This window comes from Chelonoidis abingdonii, chromosome 2 (genome assembly GCF_003597395.2).
Source record: "Chelonoidis abingdonii isolate Lonesome George chromosome 2, CheloAbing_2.0, whole genome shotgun sequence".
In the NCBI taxonomy this organism is placed as follows: Eukaryota; Metazoa; Chordata; order Testudines; family Testudinidae; genus Chelonoidis; species Chelonoidis abingdonii.
In genome coordinates, this window is record NC_133770.1 from 224,147,169 (window position 1) to 224,163,228 (window position 16,060).

The window sequence follows — 16,060 nt, forward strand, 5'->3', positions numbered from 1 at the left end:
AGGATAGATGGTGGTGGACTCACCAGCTTTAAGTGTCTTTAAGACAAGTTTATATATCTTTTTAAAAGATTGTTTTAATCCAGCTTCTGGGGGGGGGGAAAATTCTGTGGTCTGTGTGCACAAGGGTCAGATTGGGTGGTTGTGATGTTCCCTTCTAGCCTTAGAGTATGTGAGTCCTGTTTATATTCTCTCACTTCATGGTCCATGGAGAGAATAGGAGCTATACATTGCTCTCATCATGCTCATGCCATTTTCAGATCTCCATTAAGACAATCACTATAAACAAATCTCTTGCTTCAGGGCTTCAGCTGGCTGCTAACTGGGGTCAGGAAGAATATTTTTTCCCGTGGCTGAACAATTGACCGACTGCATTTTGGTGTGTATGATGGTTGGAGTTTTGTGGGTTTTGTTTGTTTTTTTTGCCTTCCTCTGAATTATCAAGAATGGCCATAGTTGGAGATGGGACCCCAGACTGGGTGGACCAGTGTTTAAGATGATATAAAGAATCCGCTTTCTGAAATTGTTGGCTGGTGTATCTTGCGCATATGCTCTGGCTGATCGCCGGATTTGTGGTCAGGAACGAATTTTCCTGCAGGTCAGATTGGCAAGGACCTTGGAAGTTTTTGCCTTTCTCTGTGGTATGGAGTAGAGATCACCTGCTAGGAACGCCTGAGTATCTCTTATCAATTCCCTGCCATTCCATGGACATCAGATATTGGTGGCACCTTGGTCTCCTCCGTTTTCTGCCTATGGCATGTAGTAGTTCAGTCTCTGAGAACTGAAATGCTTTAGTATAACCCAATTTACTGGTTCAACACAGAATTGTGGGTGAAATTTAATGGCCTGTGATTACACAGAGGTCAGACTAGAAGATTTTTTAATGATCCTCTGTGGCCTTGAACTATATGAAACCTTTGTGTATAATTTTTCAGTAGCTTCTGGGTGCAGTAAATTTGTTTAATGCATTTCCTTTATGCTATAAGCTTTGTGCCATTAGATCAGATGATTTGCACACCGTGTGTTCAAATTTTTCAAGTATTCCATTATCTTTGTTCTTTTTAATAGCTAGTTTTACAAGATCTTGCTTCTTTTTTAAAGTTTTCAGACTTCTCTATTTTTCTTCTTGAATACAGATTTAAAAAGGAGTTTAACATGTCAGGTATTTTTTACTTCTTATTAGTTTAGCCTCTCTTATTCACTTTAACTCTTTGGTTATCATTAACTCACTTTGCTTTTCTGACATCCTCCTTTTCCTTTAAAGCTTTCACTGATTGAGTCCGTTCTTCCTTTTCTGTTCTCAGTACAGATTTTCTTTAACCTCAAATTTTTGACTGTATTTTATAAGGTCACAGAAGCTGGCCAATTCTTATTTCTTGTATTCTTTTTCAAAAGAAATTTTGACTGCTGTGCCTTAATTATTTTGGGCCAGATCCTCAGTTGATGTGAATCGCTGTAACTCCAAAGTGAAGCTATGCTGATTAACACCAGCTCAGGATCTAACTTGCTGTCTCTTAGGATTCTACAGCCTTTAACCACAGCAGTGGACTATAGTGCTTAATCATATTGCATGTTAGTAGATTTCTCAAACCCCCAAAATTGGCTTACCTGATATCTGTTCCTCCTGCATTATGTCATTCCATTCCATTCCTTAATAATGTGAGTCTAGATAGTGGGCGCTGGTTGGAGGCTTCCCTATTGTTCTTTCATTCTCAAACAGTTCCTTCAGATTAGTTAAAAATATTAAATCATGGGCAACTTCACCTCTAGTTGGAGTGGTTTCACTTTCTGGATCATTAAATTGTTTTCTGTGTAATTTAGGAACTGTTTGTTTAATGTTTTAGGGTTTTTTTCTTTTTTTTTTACCGAGCAGATGTTTCTTAAAATCTCCCATTGGCACTGGAGCCTAAGAAACTAGTCTAGGAATTTTTTGTTCTCTCTCCTGTCCTCGTGATCTGTAAGTGGTGTTTGTTTTTCATTCCTTGCATCTTTACCCACAGAATTTCTGCAACATATATTTCAGGGATTTTCAAACTGGGGCTCAGGACCCTTCAGGGAGTCACAAGGTTATTACACGGGGAGTCGCGAGCTGTCAGCCTCCACCCCAAGACCCGCTTTGCATCCAGCATTTATAATGATGTTAAATATATTAAAAAGTGTTCTTAATTTATAAGGCCGGGGAGTCATGCTCAGGGGCTTGCTATGTGAAAGAGGTCACCAATACTAAAGTTTGAGAACCACTGATACATTTGATCATCTAAATGTATCTCTGTAGTAATATATAGAAACTAAATTCTCACCTTCTTCATCAGTTCCTCTTTCTTGGATGTAGACCTTCTTCTCTCTTTAGAATCTCCACTTTGCTTCACGCTAGACCCTTGAGCTGTTCAAAGTAATGTGTGACTCAGACTCTTGGTCCCTTTATGTGTGTTATGTAGAAGGTATACAGCAACAGTACATTAAGCTTTGGAGCAGAAAAGGAAGTAGCATATTACTTGCCAGCAACTGCTTCTGTTGTATGGACTTTGCAGGGAAATGCCATTGCTGTGTTCAGGCAAAAAAGAGAAGCCGCTTAAGGCCCCAACCCTGCAAAGAGAACCACCCAGACAGACATGTGTCCTCACTGAGCCCCACTTAAGTCAGCTGGGGTCCTTTATAGTTTTTCTTTTAGGATTGAGGCAGCCAGCTCCCAGACTCCACCTTGATCAGTCTTCCTGTATTCGCTACTTTGCATTTTAAAACTTACTCTTGTGTTCTTTAGTTCATAAAACAGAGTATTATGGGTTATTAATCAGCTGTGAAATGATTAAATTTATAAAACTGTGCTGGAGAGTGAGAGCAGCATTAGTTGTAAATCAGGAAAATAACTAGGTAGATATGGTTAAATATTATTAAATTTGTCTGTGTCATCTGCTCCCTTTTCTATTTCCAGATCTGGGATGGAGGAGGGAAGTTGGAGTTATGTTCATAGTTAAAATTAGTGTGCTGTCATGCTGAGAATTGTGATGCTTTGCACTAGCAGATGACAGAGAAAGCAGTCAAATGTTTATCTATTAGCAACCTCAAAGGATGTATAATGAACTACACTGAGCACTAGGTACCTTTTGACCTAAACAAATTGGCTACTACTAAAGCCTTTTCTGTCTGGTGTTTTTATCTTTTTTGTTGTTGCTGTTATAGGAAAATTATTACAGATGTGATGTGACCTGTAATGCATTTTATGTATTGATTTTCTTAGTTGATAAATTATCTACATTATTTCAACATGCATCCATGAAATGAAAAACAAAATGTGTCCAATATGCCATAAAAAGAGACTCAGTACTAGAATTGTTTTAATCACTTATTGCAGATGAGGTAGTTCAAATAATATTTTAATAATAACTGTTTTTACACATGTAGAAAGTAAAAATAATTACTATTTTAGCACACCCACCATTTTCACCCTTTTGATGCCTGTAAAATTACATTTACAGGGTTTTTGCTGCTTTTGTTTTTATTGATAATATTATACTATTTTTTTTCCTTTCTTTTTATGTTTTTGTTAAGGAAAATTGTTTTTCTCCACCCTGCTTTCAGCAAGTAGGGTATAGTAGAGGTCATGGGAACTAGGTTTCTTCAGCACAGAGAAATATGCTAGAATTACTGCCTTCATTACATTTAATTAATTTGTTTCTGTACTGTATTCCAGGAACTACAATAATGATCTCGATTTTGTGTACAACAGTTCTAGGCATATTAGGCTCAAGGTGTATGGCTGTGATTAAACCACATCAATCAGTTGTAAATTGTGTGATCGTTGGTAATACTAATGATTTTTGAAGTAGGCACATAGATGCTGGATTAGGCCACTCGCATTTACAGTAATGACTATAATGAAAATGCTATTTTAATACTAATAGTTGATTTCCGTTGTTATTCCCACTTCCCATCCCTTCCCTTTCCCCTTAATTGGAACTCTATTCTTATGTAATCTTAGTTGAAGCTATTTCTGACAGTGTCTTCTGCTACCATCGGCTTATTTTCTAGATGGGAAGTGATGGAGTTTTGCGCCTCAGTAGTTCCGCTCTAAATAATGAATTCTTTGCATATGCAGCACAAGGGTGGAAACAACGATTGGCAGAAGGTAACTCTCTACTTGTTCTCAGATTTACCAAATATTAATTTTTATGAAAGATGCCTTTTTTTCTTAGCCAAAATAAAAAAAAAATGTATATTTGAGAAATACTTTTAGAATGGAAAATGCAGTACAGCAGAAATTCAGCAACAGTAATTGCTGATTCAGGTTTGAATTTATTCTAGAGAATCTCTTTTCAGTTAATAATTCTATAGTTCACTAGGGCAGCTTATTTGGGCAGTTTAAAAATAACTAGATAAGCATTTTCATCACTGTCAGCTTTGGAAACATAAATGCATGTGACTAAATGCCACCAATATACTTTGGAAATACCAAAGTTATATGCTAATTGCAGTCTTGCAGGTCACACTCACCTTTGTTTTCCATTGAATTTCTATTTGGATGGCTATAACGAAGAACACTATGTCTGTGTATCTTTGTACAATATATAATGGTCCGGTATTAGCATAAACCTTGACAACTTTTATTCAATGTGTTAGTATTTGTTTTTTAGGAGAATTTACTCCAGAAATGCAGTTGCGCATCAGACAAGACATTGAAAAGGAAAAGAAAACAGAACCTTGGAAGGAAAGGTTCTTTGAAAGGTTTTATGGTGAAAAGTAAGTATTGTGCCAAAAACCATTTTGTTTCATTTTCTTTTAGAAGGAAATGAAAATATTGTTCTGTGCTTGACATAGTACAGTCACATATGTTGTAAAACTTAATAAACCAGTTATCAAAGGCAATAGTTCCCCTGTATAAGAAATTGTGGGTAAAATTATAGTGGCATATTAGCGTTTATATTAAAAATGCATTTTATGGGGTTCAGAACTCATCCACAAAAATTCATTCTGTCAGTATTTAAAACACAGAGTCTGAACATGGGAATAATTTTTATTTTAAAAGTATTGTAACAAGCTAGTTTTTGCCTGAAATTGTAAACAAAGCTTTTACAAAACCAAAGACCAAAAGAGATGTTTCTATGACATTTTTTAAAAAGTCAGTTTTAAAAAATTAGTCTCCTAAGCTGTTTCTGACGCAGACATTCCAGCATTGTGCTAGTAAACACAATAGGTAGGTGAAATTGATTAGAGAATAACTTTACAAAAGTGAAATTGAGTAGTCTAATTTAATTTTCTGAGATGAGGTACAAAAACAAAGCAAATTTCAGAAGAAGAGTAAAGTGAATTAGATGTATCGGACCAAAGGTTCAGCTGATTTAAGTCATCATAGCTCTGATGTCAGTATAGCTATCCCAGTTTACAGGAGCTGTTTATAGCCTTTACATTCATTCTGTTTTAAAAATCTAATATAGGTAAGGAAATTGGTTAATGTTTTTTAAACCTGCGAATGCCCTTTTAAATGGCTTTTAAAAAGTCAGTCCAGTGCTCTGACGTATGTAAGTGTTAAAATATAGAATATTGAGTTTTTTGGTTTTTATGTAATTTTTTGTGCACTTCTAACTTTAAAGTGGGTTCAGTTTATAACTTAGACTATATCTTATGTAAAATGTTTATGGATAATATATGTGTTTAATAGACAGAAAAGACCCAAAGGAGCCATTATAATGTGTGGGATTGTTTATATTTTATTTATTTTAAAACAGCTTTTGTTTCCTTAAGCAGTCAAGGACATTCAAAGACCAAAACCTACATATACATAAAGTCAGGATTATGACAGTAACTAAAGCGTTGTGCCTGGACATTAGTGCATAAGTGCTACCTTGCACAATCCATTGATTTCACACCACTGTAGTATTTCAGTGAAACAAGGCAGCAGATTAAAGGACTGAGTTTCAAGTTTAACTTTACATTTCCTTGCCAGCAGCTTTCTCACAATATGAGCATTATATGAATACCATTTTATCTGTTAGCACTCTGGGATGCCTTAGTATAACAGAACAGCTCTTTTTGATCAAGTGGCATTTTCCTTAAAAGCCTGGAGACCAGGATATAGTCCACCTGTAGACCTCTTCATTTAAATATATGTAAAGCTAGCCATTTGTTTATGGAGTCTAATGGCCTTTAATTGTGCGTGGTAGTATACAAGTCAGAGTTACAGAACTCTGTTCTAAGAGGAGGGCTGTTTTGAAAGGTTGCTTGGGACTTTCTGCTGTAATTAGAAGCTTAAGCACAAACTAAGCGAAATTATTAGCGTATTTTTAAGGAAATGGTGTTCCAAATGCACTGATGAGTAACATGTCCATAGGGCATAGTATTAATTATGTTAAAAGGAAGCAGCAGTTCTGCCTTGCTAACTGAAAGTTGGGTGCTATGGCCAACAGATAAGGTTCATTCTGCAATGACAGTGTCACAGGGCAATACTGACGGTATGTCTTTGAGATCCAGATAGTAATGCTGGGTGTTATAATACTCACAATTTCTTCTGACCATTAGATTGAAACTGTTTTTCTCCACCTGTTCTGTTTAATTGGCCTGTTTCTTATCTGGCTAATCTGCGGGCACCTGCTGTTTCACCCTTCTAGAGCTCCCTACTGCTTGACTTGTCTCAAGTGTTGTTTGCTTGGTGGACTACTGTTTGTCTGGCAACATTTTTACTAGAGTTCAGTCTACTTGCTGCGTACTACCTTGTTGTGACTTGGATTTTTTAAATTTGCTTTGAATACGGTTTGGATTGAATGCCTTCAGATACTTTGATTCCATTGAAATGGAAGCTCTTGATAGATCCGATTCATTATGAGCTATTTCTCAGGTGTGTTGGCAGCAAACTGGATCTCACCTTGGGATCTGACCGATGTTCCTCTCCAGTCAGTTTGGAGATTTTGTTGTGGCCTTAGCTGAGGTAACTGTTTATAAATATTCCATTACTTGGCTCTCAAGTTCCATCATCTACCTGGAGATGGGTCTTTAATAAACTGAGAATCTTTGGGATCACCCTGATTAAACCCCCTTTCAAGTCATAGCTTTAGACTGTGCCCAAGAGCTGTTCCATCTATTTGCCGGACTCTGTGTATTATATAATACATAGCAAGGTCTCCTTCCTATTGTTCACATTCATTCATTTTATTTTCTGTTTTCTCCATGTTCTCTTACTTTGAAATAGTAAACCTTTGATTAACTGATATACTTAATCATGACCAGATGATGTGCAATTCCAGATATATTAACTATTTGCATTTTTAGAAAAAGCATGATTTTTACTTGATGAATCTGACTCCAGTGGTCTTATATTGTGGTGACTCTCTCTGTTCCCACTCTGAGATTAAAGTGGCTATGGTGATGCTGACAGGCTGTTACCTCTAGGCACTGGCTTTAGACCGGTATTCTCTGAATTTTAATGCTGTTTTTTAAAACTTTTAATTAAATGCCAAAATAATCTTACTGATTTCCCTTCAATATGGATACTGTATCATCGTCCGTGTATGTTTGATGGTGTCAAGGTTCCTTCCCCACTCTGAACTTTAGTGTACAGATGTGGGGACCTGCATGGATGGTTCTAAGCTTAATTACTAGCTTAGATCTGGTATCACTGCCACCATCCACAATTTTCAGTGTCTGGATCACTCCCTTTCCCCCCAAAACCTTCTCCTCCCTGGGTACCCTTGAGAGACTCCTTCACCAATTCCCTGGTGAGTCCAGATCCAATCCCCTTGGAGCTTAAAACAAGGAAAAACCAATCAGGTATTAAGAAAAAGCCTTTTAATTAAAGAAAAGAAAGGTAAAAGAAAACCCTCAGAGAGATTCGGACATACACAGCTACTCTCACAGTACGCTTCAACAAGAGGATGTTCCCCTGGGCACAAATTTAGTTACACACAAAAAAAATAGTAATACCCAAATACCCAATTTGACTCTACTTCTAATTGCATAAGACAGGTTACAAAGAAATAAACATAAACTTATTTATTCCTTTCTGAAACTTACTACTCTGATAAGAGGCTGGTTCCCTGATCTTTTTCACTCCGGCTGAAACTGAAACTTCAAACAAAGGAAAAACTTCTCTCCTTCCTTTTGAAACATCTTGTTCCCTCATTGGTCCCTCTGGTCAGGTGTTAGCTAGGCTAGGTGAACTTTTTAACCCTTTACAGGTATAAGAGGCATTAACCCTTAACCATCTGTTTATGACAGATGGCTATATTTAATTTCAAGACTGGCTGTCAGACTTCACCAAATAATTCCACACTAGCCAATTAGAAGCACTTTCAGTACAGTGAACACCTTTACCATCAGTCTAATACTTTCCATCAGGGGTCAGCAACATGTCTGTACACAGAAAAATTTTGAGGTCCGTGTTAGTTTTTCAAAAAATTGAATAACTGAATGACATAACCTCTTCCCTTCCACCCCCTGGCCCATATCTGTCACCAAGTAGGGTAATTTTGTCAAGTGTCCGTCATACAACATGGTGGTGCTGACCCCTGCTTTCCGTGTAACTGCTGTCTTGGTGTCTTGTTATCTTTAAAACAGTGGAAAGACCAGCCAGTTGTGCAGGCTGTTATCGTCTTAGACCCTATGATCTTAAGGTTTTCCTTTGTTGCAAGCTTCTTCATCCACTGTTTTCTGAGCCCATGGGAACATCTTTTAAGTCATAATATCAGAAATGTTATTGCCCTATGCCTTTACTGAAAACATGCCATTAAAAGGGCATTGTCAGATTAAAAATAATGGGGTAGATTCAGTGTATTAATCCCATCCCATTTTTATTTCCATTGTATCTCTTCCCCTTCATTGAAATTATTTGGACACCTGGTTTTGAGTATCATTTCTGTGCTGATTATGTTCAGCTTTCCCTTGTATGTCCTAATTCTTCAGCTGATATATTTTTTCTATATTACAATATTTTTCTATTATGTATTCTATTTTTCCTATATTCAGGGGTGTTGGAACAATTTTTATAATGGGGGTACTGATCCTGGAAACCGTGTATTTGGGGTCTGTTGTTGCTACTTCAAGCCCGGGACATGGCGGCAAGCCCAGCACCTTCATGTCCAGCACCACTGCCTGTATTACTAAGTGATTGGTAGACATTTTATGTCGAATGCTCTTATTTAACAAGGCTAAAAACAAGGTCCTCTTACTGGCTTTCAGCTGTGCAGTACCTTTCACCTGCTCCAATCCCTTTCTTGAGACTGGGTTTGCTTCTCCAATCAAGAGACTAGGAGTTCTTTTTGCTTACCAATTATAGATTGATTATTGTTTATAAAATGATTGTTATTGCATAGTCAACAATGCCATCTATTCAGTATTACTAAAGTGTGCTACTAAAAATGTTGATTCATTCCATAATTATTCCATGCTTGGAGCTGTTACAATGCGGACCTAAATGAACTTCCTATTTACTCTGTCCCCTCTGCAAATTATTCAAAACCATTGCTTGCTTAATTTCCTGATATCCTTTGTTCTTGCACATCACTCACTTGTTTATTCAGTTACATTGTCTTCTCATTAAACTGAGGACGGAGATCAATCTTCTGTTATTGGCATATGATTCTGAACACCATCATAACCCTCCTACCACCACAGCCTAGAATTTGTGTCTTCTCCAGCACTCTGGAGTGTCACATTGCTGCTGGTCTGGTCACCCATGGCCCACTCCAAAAGGTGCTGAGTATTCTTCAGACACATCGTCTTTGTTCAGAAATGAGAGTGCAGGATCATGGCCTTTTTATATTTTCTCTCAGTATCTCTTCTTTCTAAATTCAGTTGTCATTTTTCAACCTAAACCAATGACTTTTATAAATTTATTTTACCAATTGTCTGCAACTCTTAGCTGTGTTTTAGTTTTATTTGTCTGAAGCAATAGAATTATATGTAAATTAATACATAATATTTTAGGTAAGAAACGGATTAAGAAAACATCCTAAAATAGAAGTGTAAGTAAGGACTCACACTGACTTTTTACACTTCCATCACTTAAAATACAAAGATTATAAACGCCTCATTTATTTTGTATTTAAGCACATTAAAGGGTTTTTTTATTATAGAGAAATCTGATGAGTTGTGTATGCATAGATCTAAATATTAAAAAACTGAAAGTTTGTCATAAAATAATGCTGCTTTATATGCTTCTGAAATAGAATGGAATCAAAAACATGAGCTTGCCACTGATATTTTCTTACTTTGTGTAGTAGACTCTTGATTGGAAAATAAATGAAGATGAAATGGGATTTTTTTAATCTTCATTGCAAAAGCACATGAAATGATTAGAAGTTTGTAAACAGAAAAGAAACGGTTGATCAGCTGGAGGCAAGAATGAGTTTTTGAAGTGCAGCTTTTCCTGCTAATTTAGGCAACAGTGATTTTAATAGAAATATTTTTTCTGAACTTTTTTTAAATTTCAAACGAAAACTGTTTTCATTGGATTTAAACAATTGTCCTGCCATACTTGGAGTGCTACTATTGCAGCATTGTGCTGGCATATGAAAATCAGAAAGGGAAATGGAGTATAAATAAAAGTGAAACCAAATAGTCTGCATTTTATGAGCAATTTGAATAAAATGCCAAAAGGTTAAATAATAAAAAGTAAATTGCATTTTTAAAATTCCTGAAGTTTTACTAATCAAAGGTAATATAAATAATACCGGTAAGGAAACTTGTTTTCCTAAATATATAAAGCCAGATCCTCAGCTAGTGTAAATTGGCATCACTCTGTTGAATCTACCCCATTATTTTTTATATGACAATGCCCTTTTAATGGCATGTATTCAGTAAAAGCATTGGACAAAAATCAAGTCATTGTTTAATTCTGTCTGTGATTTACATGACATTTTAACTTAAGTGATTTGTATTTTAGGTTGGGAATGTCAAGAGAAGAATCTATGAAGCTCACTTCAGTACAGAACAGTGAAGAAGATGAGAGTAGTTTGCTGTGTGGATCTTCTGGTATACCTGGTCCTTCTAAACAAACAACTGTTGAGGACCATGAACAGAAAAACATGAAGATTCCACCTCTTCCTGAAAGAGATTTCTGTCAGTCTCTTTGTAATGTGGAACAGATTCCAGTCAAGGATCTAATGACGGAATCAGATTCAGAGGATATATTGGTACCTGACGAATCTGTAATTCAGGAAGAGATTGCTGAGGAGGTTGAGACAAGTATCTGTGAATGCCAGGAGGAGAACCATAAAACAGAACATGAGTTTTCTGAGGAGCCAGTAAGCCCAGCTGGTACTAATGAAGAAGTAGAAGCAGTGCCACTTGCAGACAACTCAGCATCTTGTGTTGTAATGAATGATGTAGTTGATACTTTGTCTCACATTGAAATTAAAATGGAGTTGAAATCAGAATGTCCTCAGGAAGAAATGTCAGTTGTGATTGATCAGCTGGAGGATTGTTTATCACCTGCTTCTTCTACGAACTCTGTCAGCGATGCAACAGAGAGGGATTCTGAGTCTACAAAAGAGCTAAGTGCTCCAGAAACACAAAACTCTGCTTTAGAAAGCTCATTGTTCACTGATGGAGGCATTGCTGTTGATATGGAGCTACAGAGTGACCCTGATGAACAGTTATCTGAAAATGCTTGTATTTCTGAAACCTCCTTTTCCTCTGAAAGCCCAGAGGGACCTTGTATCGGTATTGCGTCTCCAGGAGGTGACACACAGTCCACTTCAGAGGAACCCTGTACTCCAGCATCTCATGAAACAGCTTGTTCATCTGAGGCAGCCAGCGGTGAAAATACTGAACCTGACAGTCAGCAAAAGACCATTGAAGAAAGCCTGCACACACCTTTAATGTCAGAAATATCTCCAGTGTCCACTTCACCTGTAACCTCAGAAGCATCTCTGACATCAAACTTACCTTTGACATCAGAGGCATCACCAGCTTCTAATTTACCTTTAACATCAGAAACCTCTCCGATGTCTGATTTACCGTTAACATCAGAAACCTCTTCCATGTCTTCTGTACTTCTAGCTTCTGAAACATCTGTGGCATCCAGTTTACCTTTTCTGTCAGAAACATCTCCAATTTCTAATTCCCCACAGAGTGAAAGACTTATTCTGCATCAAAGGAAATCACCATGTTTATCTGAAGAATCCCTCTCCCCTTTAAAAGAAGAAACTTCAACCATTCCTAAGGCATCTCAAGAGGAAAATCTTATTGCGCAAGAGAAACTGATTCAGTGTACAACTGAAACTGTGAAAATGGGTCCTCTAGCAAATATACCTGAAAGTTCAATATTGGAAGAGTCCCAGAGCAAAAATCTTACTCGTCAATCATGCAAATCACATACTGAAATTGAGAAATCTTATATTGCTTCCATTTCAGAACTCTCTTCTCCAGAAGTGATCAAAATTAAAAATCATCATGTTCAGCAAAGAGTGGAAAAGAAAGGTGTGCTCTCGCCATTAGAGGTATCTGTCGTATCAGAAGGGACAGTGGGAAAAAGCACTGAACTCCTTCCAGTTAAACCACATGATAAAGTATATACCTCATCTCTAGAAAAGACTTCATTCTCAGAAGTGTGCAGAAGTAAGTCACACAAACAACAAAGCAGTGCACAGATCCGTCTGGAGAGTTCCCATTCATCTAAGTTATTAGAACCCACAAAATCACCTGAAGTAAGAATTGAAAATAGAGATGCAGAGATCCCAAAGAGGAAGACTTCAGAACAGCACAGTTTTGGAATCTGTAAAGAGAAGAGAGCTAGAATAGAAGATGATCAGTCTAATCGTAATGCTCCATTGACGAGTCCATCTGAGAAAGAGCAGCCACCTAGAGAAGAGCCCCGAGTCCCACCCCTCAAGGTAAAGTGGTTGTAAAAACCTACTGAGTCAGAAGGCTAAAGATGAGGTATCTGCTGATTGCTTCTGAATTTGTTTTTGTTTCTTTTAAATGTTTGGTATGGGGACAGAAAGATAAGCAATTTCTAATACCTCTCTTTCTGTGTTGCACAGTTCGAGTTACCCCTTTTTTGTTGCAAAGGTACTTTCATGTAAGGGAAAACAATCCAAATATATATGACTTAAAAATAAATCCATGGACTTTTCAGTTGTTTCTTAGTATATTTGCTAATTCCCCCGTCTACAATGTTCAAAATTAATCAGGGGCTTGCTCTCTCTTAGTCTGTTTTTCATTCTAGTTGGCTTCCCCAGGGAAGTTGAAATAGTGAATTTGTTACATCAGTGTCACTTTTGTTACAACTGGTCAAATCCTCAGTCCTGCAGAGGGGTCTAGATTGAAGGCAGAGAGGCTCTATATGGAGTCAGTGTGCCCTTGTTGCTAAGAAGTCTAACAGAATTGTGGCTTATATAAGTAGAAGCATTGCCAGCAGATCGAGGGATATGATCATTCCCCTCTATTCAGCATTGGTGAGGCCTCATCTGGAGTAGCATGTCCAGTTTTGGTCCCCAGACTACAAGAAGGATGTGGAAAAACAGAAAAGAGTCCAGTGGAAGGCAACAAAAATGATTAGGGGGCTGGAGCACATGACTTATGAGGAGAGGCTGAGGGAACTGGCATTATTTAGTCTTCAGAAGAGAAGAATGAGGGGGGATTTGATAGCTGCTTTCAACTACCTGAAAGGGGGTTCCAAAGAGGATGGATCTAGACTGTTCTCAGTGGTAACAAATGACAGAACAAGGAGTAATAGTCTCAAGATACAGCGGGGGAGGTTTAGGCTGGATATTAGGAAAAACTTTTTCACTAGTAAGGTGGTAAAGCGCTAGAATGGGTTACCTAGGAAGGTGGTGGAATCTCCTTCCTTAGAGGTTTTTAAGGTCAGGCTTGGCAAAGCCCTGGCTGGTATGATTTAGTTGGTGATTGGTCCTGCTTTGAGCAGGGGGTTGGACTAGATGACCTCCTGAGGTCCCTTCCAACCCTGAGATTCTATGAGTAACGGTGTGTACTTGCAGATCTTTTTGCAAGACTGGGACACATGATGGCTTAAGTACAAGATTTTCCTGTACAGTTAAGAGGCAGAACCTTAGCTGTAAGGGAGAAAGTCTTTATGAGAATGCACATATCTTCACTAGCAGCAAAGCAAAGGCAGCAAAATACTGGCTAGATAAATTGGTTTGTGCACATTTGTCTTTTTTTTTTTAAAAAAAAGTTAGCTCTATTTGGAAAGTTCTTCTTTTTAACAGGTGAGGATAATAGATTTATTTAGTGTGTTTCATGATGGCTTGTCCATCATAGTTTTGTACATGATGACATTGGCTAAAACTTAGGTCCAGTCTACTTAACTCAACCTATTGGCTGAGCAGTGTGAGTTCCCAATTGTTCAGAGTTGTCCCTTTTTCCCATTTATTTGTAACTGCTATAGTCATTGAACGTTGTTAATCTCATCAGGAAGGCAAATACAGTAAATATTTCAATCATTTAGTACTACAGCATGGACCAGCTAATAGTAGTTGATGAGCAAGAATACAGTTGGAAGCTAGCCCACTCTAACTTTAGTGGTATTCTTGTCTTTTTTTGGGAAAGACTCCAGTGTCATGTATGGAATTCTAATCACTATCTAATTACAAAGAAAAGAAGATCAGTAGGGAGAAAAAGGTATAATTATAATTTAAAAAATTCACAATCAAACAATAGTTACCATTTTATCAATATTGATGTTGCAAAGTAGGATTGAAAAAAATCTGCTCTTGAGCTGGAAAGCAAAATGTTTTGAAGTAGTGTTTTAAAGTCGCAGTGTAATTTAAGAAGTGTGTTAATGTAAGTGTTATTAACTCAACTATTAAACTAATCAATTTAAAAAAAATTGGAGGATGAACAAAATGATTCAAGAGATTAGTTCTGGATGATGGAACCTTTTGTCTGTAGGTTGCTAGTTCAAACCCAGATGAAATCAGTAGTGTGGATTTTTGGTCACTATCTGCTGGATATTCATTGATATATGTGAAATTAGTTTGATCTCGTTCCATTTCCCAGCTGAGAAGTTTCTACATTACAAAACCACCACCATAACTAGCATTAATTGGCAGATTCGGCAGACAAGCTAAGAATTGAATTGGCATGTACAATGAATTGCTCTTTCCTTCAAGGTCAGGGTTGAGGCCCGTTGATAGAGCTGTGTGGGGAAAGTTATACTGACACTGTCTGTGCTATACTGTGGAGATAAATAAAATGTATATTATATTTACATGTATATTATTACAGCATTGAAACTTTGAATTCCACTGCTTTCTAATAGAAAAGCAGACTGTCAATCCCACACTGCATCATCAAATTAGTCCCTTGCTGGGAAAATGGCAGCTCCTACCAATAGAGTCAGCCGCAGAGACATTGAAGGGATACTGAAACAGCAGCAGGCATTTCTAAACTTTATTTTGGAAAATCATATGTTAATCATATCTTTATTTAATCAGTATTTACCTCTGTAAGATGGTGTCACTGATAACGGCTACCTTTCCTTATAAGAATGACCCCGCCAATGTCCCAAATAATAAGGGCTCTTTTATAGCTTTGACTTCCCTTAACTCACATTTATCACATGGCTACTTCCTCTCTCTGCTACTCTCCAAAAGGAAGTCACGTTACTGATCACTGAGGCCCCACTTACCTGGACAACTGAAAAATGTGTCCATTTTAAGAGATTAAAATACTATTCTGCGTGGCTTGATGTGTTTAATAGAAGTGCATTCCACTGATTGTTGTTGGAGCTTGTCTTGGATGTGACTTTATGACTCTTACACCCCAGTCCTGCAAACACACGTACATGTGCTTGTGTTTACATATAATATGAGTCATCCCATTGATTTCCGTGAGATCATTCATGTACGTTCATTAAACACTCTCTAAATATTTGCAGGATTGGGTCTCAATACACAGTAGTGAGCAGGTGATGCACCAGAAAGATACTACAGTAGGTGTCCTAAAATTAGAGTGCTATGGAGGAAAAAAAAAATTTTTGTGATTCACCCCTTTTAAGTCAGTCAGGGATTGATCCTTGGTATGGTATGAATTACAGACTCATAGGAATTTCAGACTTCTCCTAGCTGGAGGAAAAGTTTTTTGGTTGCATTTGATATTACAGTAAATGTTT

General features: G+C 37.3%; 1 protein-coding gene across 3 annotated transcripts in view; it reads left to right on the forward strand.

The window, feature by feature from the left end:
• The window catches only part of ASXL3 (ASXL transcriptional regulator 3), a 160,256-nt gene that overhangs the window by 134,855 nt on the left and 9,341 nt on the right, over positions 1 to 16,060 (forward strand). For all 3 annotated transcript variants that reach the window (XM_075062985.1, XM_032802735.2, XM_032802785.2), the window contains 3 exons: positions 4,027 to 4,123; positions 4,629 to 4,734; positions 10,868 to 12,818. In XM_075062985.1, the coding sequence (XP_074919086.1) occupies positions 4,027 to 4,123; positions 4,629 to 4,734; positions 10,868 to 12,818 (2,154 nt within the window). The remainder of the gene's footprint in view (positions 1 to 4,026; positions 4,124 to 4,628; positions 4,735 to 10,867; positions 12,819 to 16,060) is intronic.